This window comes from Rousettus aegyptiacus, unplaced genomic scaffold, assembly GCF_014176215.1.
Source record: "Rousettus aegyptiacus isolate mRouAeg1 unplaced genomic scaffold, mRouAeg1.p scaffold_m13_p_6, whole genome shotgun sequence".
In the NCBI taxonomy this organism is placed as follows: Eukaryota; Metazoa; Chordata; class Mammalia; order Chiroptera; family Pteropodidae; genus Rousettus; species Rousettus aegyptiacus.
This window is the reverse complement of record NW_023416309.1, coordinates 113,262,531-113,274,571: the sequence shown is the minus strand read 5'-3', so window position 1 is coordinate 113,274,571 and position 12,041 is coordinate 113,262,531. Positions and strand designations below refer to the sequence as shown.

The 12,041-nt window shown below is 65.7% G+C and overlaps 1 protein-coding gene across 3 annotated transcripts; it reads left to right on the top strand.

Moving 5' to 3' along the window:
- Positions 1-204: 204 nt before the first annotated feature.
- Positions 205-11,640, top strand: CANT1 (calcium activated nucleotidase 1). 3 transcript variants are annotated; one of them, XM_036222929.1, is made up of 5 exons: positions 205-317; positions 6,652-7,311; positions 8,460-8,663; positions 9,489-9,878; positions 9,909-11,640. In XM_036222929.1, the coding sequence occupies exons 2-4, from the start codon at positions 6,681-6,683 to the stop codon at positions 9,857-9,859; spliced, it is 1,206 nt and encodes a 401-aa protein (XP_036078822.1). In that variant the 5' UTR covers positions 205-317; positions 6,652-6,680; the 3' UTR covers positions 9,860-9,878; positions 9,909-11,640. The 3 variants fall into 3 exon arrangements, with proteins under 3 accessions (XP_036078822.1, XP_015998738.2, XP_036078823.1); XM_016143252.2 differs by having other exon boundaries at positions 9,489-11,640; XM_036222930.1 differs by lacking the exon at positions 205-317 and adding an exon at positions 1,778-1,852 and having other exon boundaries at positions 9,489-11,640.
- Positions 11,641-12,041: the final 401 nt, after the last annotated feature.

The following is a 12,041-nucleotide window of genomic DNA, read 5'->3' as shown; positions in this document are numbered from 1 at the left end:
TCCCACTTCAGCTTGGCCTACGTTCCAGAATGAACGCGGCGGAACGGGCTGCGGGGCGGGCAGCAAACACCCCTCGACCCCCGTCCTTCCCGGGCCCGCCGCGCCTCCTCCAGGGCCAGCTAGTCGAGCATCCAAAACTACGACTCCCAGCAGGCCCCGCGCGCGTCCGGCGCGCGGCCGCAGAGCAGAGGCTGCCGGGAGCGTGTTGCCCGAAGGCGGGGCGAGCGCGCCGGGCGGAAGTCGGCCGCCCGCTCGGTCCCGGCTCTGCCCGCAGCGAGGCCCCGACACCCGCGGGCCCCGGAGCCAGCCCGCACCGGGTGAGTGACGGCTGCGCCCAGGCCGCCCGCGCTCCTCCTCCCCGGCCCCTCCAACCCCTCCGCGGCCCGCCCCCTGGCCCCGCAACTTCCCTGCCTACCCGACGCGTCCTCGCCCCCTGACCCGCAGTTCAGCGCTCCCCTCTGACTGGGGCGGGACGCCTCCCCGTGACTCTGAGAAACCGTCCCCTGCTTCCGACTGGTGGCGGACACCAGCCCCGCCGCCCCCGGCCGATAAGACTCGGTCTCAGACTCGGGGACGCCTACCCCCTGCGACCCTAATGGACACATTCCCTTCGCGACCCTCTTCGCTGAGGACAGCCCTTTCCTGGCCCCCTCTGACTTGAGTGCCCCACTCCGACCTGTGCCGGGCCTCTCCCGAGGGTGAGGGAGCCCTGCCATCCGACCTGCGCCTTGTCACAGCGACAGCAGGCCAGCCTGCCCTGGCGCAACCCAGGCCTTCCTCCCTTCCTCTCAGCCCAGCTCACTTTCCCTCCTTCCTCCCCACACTGCCCACCCTCCCCTGTGCCCCCACCCCCACCCACCACCCATCGCTTTCATCCCTGGGTACCAGGGCCTCCTTGCCCTCTGCCTTCCTAGGCTTGGCAGGCATCTAGCACTGTGATCAGTTTTCTGTCTGCCAAGCACCCTACTGTCCCCCAGGAAACCAGTGTCTCTTAGGGAACCGGCCCCATCTCATTCCCGCCTCCGGGTATGTGCTTGACAGCACTTCCTGCCACGTTTCCAACACAGTGTAACTTTGGGAACACACCTCTGCTGGTCTCGCCGGCTCTCCAGCGTGAGGGCCACGGAAGGGCCCGTGGGAGGGACGAGGTGCTGCAGTCCCTCCAGCCGTGGAGTCTCCGCAGCCTCTCGTTCCTCTCCCGATGAGCTCTGCGGAGACAGATCTTCCAGGGTGGGCTGCAGACCTTCCTGCAGCCCCCAGTCCCTCCCCACCAGCCTCTCAGTGCAGGGGGTTTCTTCCCGAGCAGCCAGTGCCGCCTGGTGGCCCTCCGTGCTGGCCCACGCCTCGTGCCCCCCACCGAAAGGCACGTCCACAGGCCAGACTTCCTCCCTCTGGACGTTGTAGGGGTGTCCCAGCCCCGAGTGTTACCTGGGAGAGCCCTCAGGAGGAGCGTGGGTTTGTTCAGGCACTGTCACGAGGCTACCACAGCGGTCCAGGGACAGAGGATTCTCAGTCTTACTCTTCCTCTTGTCCAGATCAACCTGATGAAAGAGGGGCGATGGAGGAGGTCACGTGTTGGCAGGCATGGAGGTGCCACTTCGTGTCACCACATGATCCCTCAGCCGAGGCGCAAATCTGATCGCTAGCTAGAGTCTCCTTTCTTCCCCGCGGAGCTGCACCCCAAACGCAGTCCGTGCCATGTTTTCACAGCCCGTAGCAGTGCGGTAAACGTTTGCTCGCCAGCCTGACCAGCACCCGTTCTGCCATGTCGCCCAGCCCCAGAGGGGTGCAGCGGAAGCCGGCCTTGCTCTAGGGGTGTGTTCACCCCCACTCCCCGAAGGTGGCCTTTGGGGTGAGCGTGTGCGGGCTCCCACAGATACACACAGCCCCTTTCATCCGAGTCCCAGGACTCCTGGCAGCAGCGTGGCCATCGTCATGGCAACCGGGCAGGGTAGGGGAGGTGTATAAATGCTCTAGTGTTTTCTCCTTCAAAAACAATGTCTCAGATCTGGGAACGTGGTCCAGAGTCCAGAGGTGGGTCAGGAGCATGAAGTTATTTCCTTGCTGTACAAACATCTGTAGAACGGTGCCCGGAATACTGGAAAAAAATTTTTTCCTTCAGTAATCCTCTGGACCGTGGAGATTTCTGGAAAACTCTTATTAAATGCCAACATGAAGGGAATGTAAAAGGTTTATACTGATTATTTAGGACTTTTATGTTGTTTCGTTAGACTAAGATAATTGCTTAGGGAAAAGCCCTGTGATTGGAAAAATCTGGGGAGACGTTCGGTTTTCTGTTTTTGTCTGCACGTCTTTCGAATCCCACTTGTTCATCTGCAGTTAGTGAGGTCGTTAACTGGAACTTAGAGTTCCGGGTTCCCAAGCAGAGGACCCCGCATCTGTGCTGAGCCAGGGGACCATGCGCGAGACACGAGACGGTGTGTGTGTGCGTGGGCGCGCTGGGTGCAGTCCGGGCGAGTGCGGGGGTGAGCGTGAGGTTGAAGCCTGTCCACCATGGCTCCGAGGGGGCCTGCAGCGCTGGCCACTGTGTCCTGGGGCCCAGCACTGAGGAGCAGGCGAGAAGGTGGGACAGGCAGGCGCGTCCACCCCGTGGGAGCTGCCCCGGTTGGGCTGATGGCGGGGTTATCACAGCCCCTTGTCTCGAGCTCGCGGGAAAACAAGCCCCATGACATGGAGCGTTACTTGGGACGACACTTTCAGCCGGGCAGCCTTTCTCTGCACGCCTTCCAAGTGTGACGCCAACGGAGCAGATGACCCGTGCACAGCTCTCTGCCGCACCCTGCAGACAGCTGCGCCGCGGGTGCGGACCCGCCCGCGCCCACGGGCAAAGTGCGTTCCAGGGAGCAGAGGGAACTCTGGGCGTAAAGCAGCTGACCTTGGAGTAGGGACACCATCCTGGGCTACCTGGTGGGGCCCAGCGTGACCACAGGGTCCTTCAAAGTGGAGGAGGGAGGCAGAGGAGCGCCAGAGGGCGCGCCGGCGGAGGGCGCAGAGATGCTCGAAAGGTGGGGGAAGGGGCCTCGAGTCCGGGGGTGTGGGCGGGCGCTGGAAGCCGGATGATTCTCCCCTTGAGCCCCTGAAAGGGCCCTGAAAGGGCCGGCGGCTGATTTTAGCACAGTGAGTGTCACGTGGGGCTTCGGTCCTGAGGGCCGTGCAGGCTGTCCGTGGCGTCTGAGCTGCCGCGACGTGGCAGGAGCAGTGGTGAGGGGTGGTCACCTTCCAAACAGGACGGAAGCACGTTGTCCCACCCCGGCTTCGGCTTGATGCGCGAGCCGGTGTGCGTGCGTGCTGCGTGGGGCGATGCGGAGCTCCGCGGGACGTGGCGCTGGCGCTGGAGGCCCTTGGCCTCCGTCTGGCCTCTGAAGAGTCTGCAAGGTCGGCGGGTTTAGCTCTGTGCTTTCCAGCGGGAAGCGAACTTTGCAGGGAGCCTGTCCTCGTCCTGCTCTTTGGGACGTGCTGGTGTTGGGGGAGGCAGCCGCCCTGCTGCCAAGGGCCTGGGGAGGAGAGTGGCCGCCTCAGCGGGGGGCAGGGAGCTGGGACGGGCCTCCCTGTGAGCACACCGTGCTGTCCTGCCCTCCCTGGATCCCGAGAGGGGGGAGTTTCGCCCAGGCAGCGGTGTGAACGGTGTGAACGGTGTGAACGTGTTTGCTCTGCCAGCTGCCCGGACCACTCCTGCGGGAAGCGGAGACAGCTTGGCCGGTCGGGACTGCGGCCCCCTGTGTGGCCCGGGGGACGGGCTGGCAGGCCTGAGGGGGGCCGTGAAGGCAGGGGCCCTGAGCCTGCTCTCAATCCTGGGCGTGCTCTGGGACACGTGCTGCCCCCCCCCCCAAGTCTGGGACAGCTCCCTGGGTAGTGGACAGACACAGCCCCACACCTCCCTGTCCTTGGCCTGTAGTAAGGAAATACCGGTTTGTCAGGAACCGCAAATGCAGGTGTGTCATCAGCCCCGTCTGGGTCTACCCTGAAGCGGGGAGGGAGTTAGGGTTCGAGGGGAAGGGACAGTGGAGGTGTGGCTTACCGGGCCACATCCCGGACGCCTAAGGGTGCCACGTGGTCAGAGGAGCCCAGCACCCCAGGGGGAGAAGCGCCGTGCGCAGGGTTTGGTGCGGGGAATGGGGGTGCGGGGCGGGGGCGGGCGGGACTGAGGCTTTCTCCGCAGGGAGGAGCTTGTGCTGCAGCAGGACACGGGGTCGAGTAAAGAGTTTTAATCCAGATTCACTTTCTAGAAACTGTCCTGTCGCGTGTGGAGGGCGGGCCCCAGCGGGTCCGTGCCCAGAAGCACGCGTGGCTGTCCTGGGGTGCAGGGGCGGCCAGGCTCGCGGGCTGCAGCCCGTGGCGCCGCGGCCATGCCCAGCCAGCCACTCCCCATGGACTTCCCGTGAAGCCGGGCCCTGCACGCGGGTGGGCAGTCAGACAGAACGGGGCGGCGTGGCCCCCAGAAGTCGGCACTAGCCGAACTCCGCACACGAGGGGACTGAGGCCCAGAGCAGCCGGGTCATTTGTCCGAGGTCACACAGCCGGTGAGTGGCGGAGCTCCGATCGGACGTGGCAGGGCCAGATCAGCGGAGGCCAAGGCGGCCGGGGCCGGGCCAGGCCGGGAGGGCGGCGGCCGCGTGGGATGGCAGAAGACGAGAGGGTGATGCTGGCGGGTGACGCTGGCGGGTGACGCTGGAGGGTGACGCTGGCGGCACTGTCCGTGGCCCCTGCAGCTCTGGCAGCTCGAGCCGGGGGCCGGCTCCAGCGCTGGGGCTTCGCAGTGGGACGAGGGGCCGGGAATCGGAGGGGCCGTCGAGGGAGTCGGTGTGTTTTTCATTCCTTCCGCAAAGTGGCACGCCCGGCTGTCAGGCAGGAGCGTGAGCCGGAGCGGGCCGGCCGCTGCCCAGGGAGTGAGACAGCGTGGGCCTCATGACAGACGCCGCAAGGTGGGGGGCCCTGCACCTGGGGCTGTTCGCACCTGGGGGCCGTCTCTGAGGAGCCGACGTTATAGAAAAACCCTGAAAGGTGACGGGGAGGCGGGCGGGCCCTGCCCTGGGTGGACAAGGGCCGGCGGCCCGCGCGGAGCGGCAGGCTCGTGGCGTTGGGGCGGCCGGCAGCAACGAGGTCCGACGGAGCCGCTGGAGGCACCGGTGTCGCCGGCTGCGGGGAGAGGGGAAGAGGGGGGCCGTCCGTGTGGCCTGGGCGGGAAGGGGCCGTGGAAGCGGAGGGAGCCACCGCGGTGGAGGCGGCTGGCGGCGTGGAGGTCGAGGCCCGGCCTCGGGGTCGAGGTGCTGGTGGTTCGTACGTCGCGCACAGAGGGTCACACTCATACAGGAGGGTCCATCTCTCCCAGGCTTTCCGTGAAGTTTTGACCTGGGCACCTGCAAATACGGCGGTCCCATCGCCACCGCTCTTCCTGAGGGAGGGTTCAGGGCTGCGAGGGTTGAGGCGAGAGCCGAGTGTGACTTAGGTGTGAGATACCGCGTCCGGGTGGAGGCCCGAGCAGGAGGTGGGAAGGAGAATGCGGTGCGCCCGGTGGGGACTGTGGTCTCCCAGGGTCTCGGCCACCAGCTCTGAGGCCTCACAGGGGCTGCGTCCTGGGGGAGGAGGGTGCCCTGGGGACATGGGCCCCACTGCCTCGCTGGCCCCGGGAAGGCCGCTTCCCTGCACCTGACCCCATGGCCAGAACGAAGAATCTCTGAACGCGAGGGCGGTAGGGCCGGCCTGTCCATCCTCGGAGCTGGGGCTGGGCTGCCTGCATGGGGTGGCCCTGGCGTGGCACGCAGCCCCGAGCCCACACCCCTGCCCACCGGCGATGTGGAACATCAGGCCCTGATGTCCCGGTCATTTTGGGAGAGGTGACAAGCACCCATGGTCCTGGGAGGGGAGTGTCTTAGGCTGGGACTTACGGCTGAAGGACAGAGACCAGGAGCCACAGCCGAGCCGAGTGCTCCGTGTGAGCCGGCCCAGTGAACATGAGCAGCAGCCCCTGGCAGCCGCCACCGTCGGGGCCGTGCCGGGGAGCGGGCGGGGCCTGAGGCCAAGCGAGGTTCCGGGTGAGCTGGGCTTCTTGGGGACCGACGCGCTGCCCCGCTGGCCTCCAGGTCATTCGCATCAACAGAAGGTGCCAAGGGACAGGTGTTGCCAAAAACAGTGCTATTCCTGTTCTGCTTGAGTCTGTTTGTGCTTATATTTGAATACCATGGAAGCCTCTTCCAGGAGGAAGTACGGACTCGAGCAGGCGTCTGCTCCGTGCAGCGTCACGGGAACTGGGGACACAAAGGGACAAGCTGGTCGCTGTACGACGTGACGCCGAGGAAGGGCACGGCGGGTGCTGTCGGGAGCAGAGCCCTCAGGGAGGACGTCTGCCCCTCCCCCCGCCGCTGCCCAGGGAACACACAGGGCATCCCTCGCGCTGAGCTGTCCGTCTCGCCAGCCGGGGCAGAGGAGATGGAACGATGTTGCGCTGGAAAGACTTCTCACTTGCTGAATGAGAGGACGCAGATTTTGCTAGAGTCAGGGTTTAATTAAGCCGAGCAGTAGGAGTGACCTCGGGTGGTGGCCGGTGTCTCCTTGGACAAGGCCGCGCACCCTCGAGCACATGGGGAGCCACGGTGTTTTCCAGGTGGTCACCTCTCTCCCCTCTCTCCCCAGGCTGCAGGTCCCGCCTGCCCTTCAGTCTGATGCCCGTCCAGCCCTCCGAACCCCTGGAATGGAATGAGTCCATGCACGCCCTCCGGATAAGTGTGGGGGGCCTTCCCGTGCTGGCGTCCATGACCAAGGCCGCGGACCCCCGCTTCCGCCCCCGCTGGAAGGTCATCCTGCCGTCCTTCGTGGGCGCCGCTGTGCTGTGGCTGCTCTACTCCCACCACCCGGCCCCAGGCAGGGCCCCCCCGCCCAGCGCCCACAACTGGAGGCTCAGCCAGGCCCCCGCCGCCCGGTGCAATGACACCTACCCGCTGTCCGCCCCGCAGAGGACGCCGGGCGGGACCCGGTACCGGATCGCCGTGATCGCCGACCTGGACACGGCCTCCAGGGCCCAGGCCGAGAACACTTGGTTCAGTTACCTGAAGAAGGGCTATCTGACCCTGTCCGACAGCGGGGACAAGGTGACCGTGGAGTGGGACAAAGGCCACGAGGTCCTGGAGTCCCACCTGGCAGAGAAGGGCCGGGGCATGGAGCTGTCCGACCTGGTGGTCTTCAACGGGAGGCTGTACTCCGTGGACGACCGCACGGGGGTCGTGTACCAGATCGAAGGCACCAAGGCCGTGCCCTGGGTCATCCTCCCCGACGGCGACGGGACCGTGGGCAAGGGTGAGTCCGCCCGCCTGCCTGCGGGCTCATGCGAGGTGCTGGGGTGCAGCCCCGGTCCGCTGTCCCTGGCTCGGTTGGCACACGCCCAGGGTCAAGGATCTGCATGTCCAGGAGGAGGGGATGTTGGGGAGAGCCCGACCCCTCTGCTCTGGCCACGGTGCCCCAGCCCAGGAGCACAAGCCTTGCGGGACCTCAGACCCGCAAGAGCAGCCTCTAGAGGCATAAGCCCCGTAATTGGGGACTGCCGAGAAGGGGGCTCCTCCCAGGATGACTTTTAGGGTGCCGTCCCGTGCTGCTCTCAGCACCTCTGGAACGTGTCCCTTTTCATGTCTTAAAAGGTATCTTAAGAGCATGTTGGGCTTACACCCTCCAAGCGCCTTACCTGGGAAGCCATGGCGTCAGATTATTGTCACTTTGAACTGAGACTTTGGTGCAGAGGGCCGCCCGAACCTCCTTCCTGAGAACCCAGCAGAAGGAGGGTCTGTGTGACCCCACTTGAGTGGGAGCGACCTGTGAGACTGGCCGTGACCCGTGGCTCTGCTCTTTGCCGGAGACGGGTCGCCGCCTCAGTGGGCGGGCGGCAGGTGGGGAGGGGCCTGGTGGCCAGAGCCTTCAGCCGAGGAAGTGGCAGGGAGGCGTGAGGCGCCGGGACCCGCAGGGGCCCGCACTCTCCCTGTGTCTGCGCCTTCTAGAAAGCCAGTCTCCACTGCAGGCTGCCTAAGGCAACGGGAGGATCCATGAGAAATGGGGGGTTTGGGGACCAGAGGAGGTTCAGGTGGGGGGCTGGGCCTTTCGGGGCCGCAGGGAGGTGAGGCAGCAGTCTCGGGAGCCTGCATCGGCTTGACGGGGCGTCCCAGCAGTGTGCCGGCTTTGGAGTTGCCGAGGGCCCACTAGTCGCCCTGGAGGGTGGGGAGAGGGGGGCGGGGCAGATCGGCAGGAGCCCTGCATGAGCTGTCATGGGGTCTGTTCTAAAGAGAGGTGCTCACCTGCCGACCCTCCAGACTGTACTGTCCCCACTCTGGTCGCCGCCTGCAGTGCAGTCCAACTCAGTGACCTCTGACGCCCCAGGCTGCCAGACCCCACAGGGCCAGGCGAGCAGAGGGCTGGCCGTGGTCTCAGTCCTGCCCCTCTCATGTCCTCGTCCCCAGGGTTCAAGGCCGAGTGGCTGGCTGTGAAGGACGAGCATCTGTATGTGGGCGGCCTGGGCAAGGAGTGGACCACCACCACGGGGGAGGTGCTGAACGAGAACCCCGAGTGGGTGAAGGTGGTGGGCTGCGGGGGCAGCGTGCGCCATGAGAGCTGGGTGTCCAGCTACGGCGCTCTGCGGGCCGCCACTGGGATCCGACCCCCAGGTAAGAGCCGCGGCCGGGGCCCAGGGGGTTGGGGCCCAGGGGCTTGGGGCTGCACGGGGCTTGCTCCGCGGGCCGGCGCCGGCGCTGGCTCCCAGCACGGCCGGTCCCGTCCTGCTCCACTGTGACAATTCTGCTGTCTCTGACGGCTGCTCCCCTCCCCTCCGGCCAGTGGATTCTGGGGGTGGATGAGCGGTTTCCGCTCACTCGCCAGGTGGACCCCTGCCGTCTCAGGCATGCCCCACCAAGCTGTTCCGGCTGTCTCCCTGGGCAGGGCCTCCCAGGCACCTGACGCTGGAGGCAGGGTGGGCCAGGCATTGTTTCTGTCTCTCGCCTTCCAAGAGTCCAAGTGGTTTGTGGTGGGGGTGGTCGTGATGCTCAGGGCGGCCTGGGCAGCTCTAGGCTTGAAGGGGCAAGACCAAGGACCCCCAGGTGGGCCCCGTTTCCCACCCTGCCACGTGGAAGGCCCGGAGTTTCCGGGCAGCCTCCCACCCCCGTCGTCTCTGGCACGGGTCCAGCTTGCTGTGCCCCTTGGCGGCCGCCGACCTGGAGAAAAGACGGCGGTGACGCCGCCGCAGCATCGGGCCGCGTGCCGGGAAGGAGGCCTCCGTGTCAGGCAGCCGGGGCCCCGCGCCCGGGCGAGGGGCCTGCCGGGGGCGGGGCGCAGCGTCCTGTGGGTGGGGCGGGGGGCAGGCACTGGCCGCGCTGACCGCGGCGTCGCATAGGTGGGGCGGGGCGGGCGCTGACCGCGGAGTCCCGTGGGCGGGGCGGGGCGGGCGCTGACCGCGGTGTCCAGTGCGCGGGGCTGACGCGCGTCCCTGCGCCCAGGCTACCTCATCCACGAGTCCGCCTGCTGGAGCGAGACGCTGCAGCGCTGGTTCTTCCTGCCGCGCCGCGCCAGCCACGAGCGGTACAGCGAGAAGGAGGACGAGCGCAAGGGCACCAACCTGCTGCTCAGCGCCGCGCAGGACTTCCGCGACGTGTCCGTGCGCCGCGTCGGCGAGCTCGTCCCCACGCACGGCTTCTCGTCCTTCAAGTTCGTCCCCAACACCGACGACCAGATCATCGTGGCCCTCAAGTCCGAGGAGGACGGCGGCCGCGTGGCCACCTACATCACGGCCTTCACGCTCGATGGGCGCCTGCTCCTGCCCGAGGCCAGGATCGGAAGCGTGAAGTTCGAGGGGATAGAATTCATCTAAGCCCGGGGCGCCGCGCGAGGCCCGGGGCGGCGCCGTCCTGCCGCGCCAGGACGCACGTGTGGTAAATCCCGGGGACTGCTCTTCTCTGTGGCGTTTCGTTTTGTCCTGTTTCTGTTCAAGACTCCGAGGTGTAGGTGAGACTTAGCGCTGCCCTCCGGAGCCGGGGTCAGCCGCAGCCAGGGGTCAGCCGCAGCCAGGGGTCAGACGGAGCAGGGGTCAGGCAGAGCTGGGGGCAGTCGCCGCCCAGAGCAGGGCTGCGGCCGCACCGCGGGCCTCTGCGCTGCCCTCTGCTGGTCGCTGCGGGCATCGGCGCGGGCCGGCCTGCGATGCGGCCACGCCCTTCCTGCCCTGGCCTCCCTTCCTATTCGTTCTCTTCTTCAATAAACGTTTCTGAGGCTCCGACTGCCGTCAAGCGCTGCGCCCCCGCTGGGGACGTGCCAGTGAGTCTGAAGTACACCTGTCCGTCAGCAACTCCCAGGCCACCCCGTTTATTCCTCCTGAACCTCAGACGTTAAAGCCACCTGCCAGGTCCTTGGAAAGAACCCAGTTGCCCTGCAGGACGTCACCGGCCCGGCCGCAGTGCTACAGGAAAGGGGGTGGCCCTGCGTTCGTCCCCAAGCCTCAGCCCAGCAGTCTGCATTGCACGTGACCAGCTTCTTTTCCTCCCTTCAGGAAAATGCCGTGGCTACATAGCACTTTGAAGTTTTCATTATTAACTTATTTTAATTAAAGCGACTCCATTTCCGACAGAAGGGACCGCCCGTCTTATCACAGAGTCACAACCCCCAGGTCCCAGCCATTCTGGGCCCTGAGAGGGTGGTAACTGGCCCTTACAGAGGGCGAGGCCTTGGCCTGGAGGAAGCAAAGATAAAGGAAAGATGCCTCTGGCAGGAGAACTTGCCGTGCCTTAGGAGACCTCCTTGAACGACTTGAATCTCATTTCCCCTTGGAGGGACCTTGGCATCCACCCCTGGGCCCTCTGCGCTCCGGCCGCGGTGGGGGCTTCGGACAAGGGCAGCCTGGCCCTGCGCTGTCCCTGGCCCTTTTTCTCTCCTCTTCCCTCCGGGAGTTCTGCAGCCTCTTCCTCGTGGAAACTCTCCACGCAGACTGTGGCTTGTCTTAGTCCCTGTGGTCACATCTCCACGCTCCGGGGTTAAAGGCAGAGGGTTTGGGACACGGGTCAGCCAGGACCTCAGCTGGGAGGACCCCTCGCCCAGAAGCTACCTCGCCCTCGGGAGAACCAGAGGGAGCCACGACGGCCCGTGCAGGGCCGTCCTTTTGGCTCTGGCAGTTGCTGTGTGGACCCCGTCTCACAGACTCACCCTGCCATGAGGAGGCACCCCAGCGAGCACCCCCTCTTCCCTGCGCCGCTCGTCTGACAGACGGCGAGGCAGGGGAGAATGCTGGTACCTGTGACGCATCTCTAGAACCCGGCTCCTGCCGGCCTGGCCTTGTCCGGCCTTGCCCGCTGGGCTCCCTGCCCCGCCGCCCACAGACGGCACTGACCTGAGGGCGGTGTGATCTCAGAAGCACAGACATAAATAGGAAGGTCAGAGGACCGGGGACAGTCACCGAGGAGCGGGCTTTCCGAGGGCTAATGCTGGGGCCTCAGCTGTGGCCTGGGGACCCAGAGGTGGCATGTTCACATAATGGGGGGGGGGTCCCAAATATTTCAAAGCTAGACTTTGTCTCCTCTGTGTCTGCTGCTGTAAGCAAAATGATTGTGTCCTTGCTACGGGAGCCTTTGTTTTATAAACAATAAAGTGCCAGAGGGACTGTGAGTTCTTTGTCTCCTGGTGTTTGTCGGCTCCTCTCTGGGATGCTGGGGATGCTGGAAGGGGATTCGCACACCTGCCCCTCTGAAGGGTGCGCTCTGCACTGTCAGGTGGGGGAGAGGTTGGTCCTGGCAGAGAGCAAACAGGAAGAGCTCTTGGGACGGGATGGCCCATGCGCCCTGGAGTTCTGGGACAGGCCCCTCCCCAGGCGGGAAGACTTTCTGGAGGGCGGATCGGCCTGCCGCTCTGTAGGGGTGCTCCCGCCACCGTGGCTAAGCGTCGAGGCATGGACGTCCCTCCCAGGGTCCCGTCCTGGCCCTGGCCCTTTCACACTGCGTGGCCTTGGCCGGACTGTCTGACCTCTGCGCTTCAGGAAGGAAGGTAACGAGAGAGAATGAGTCCACACC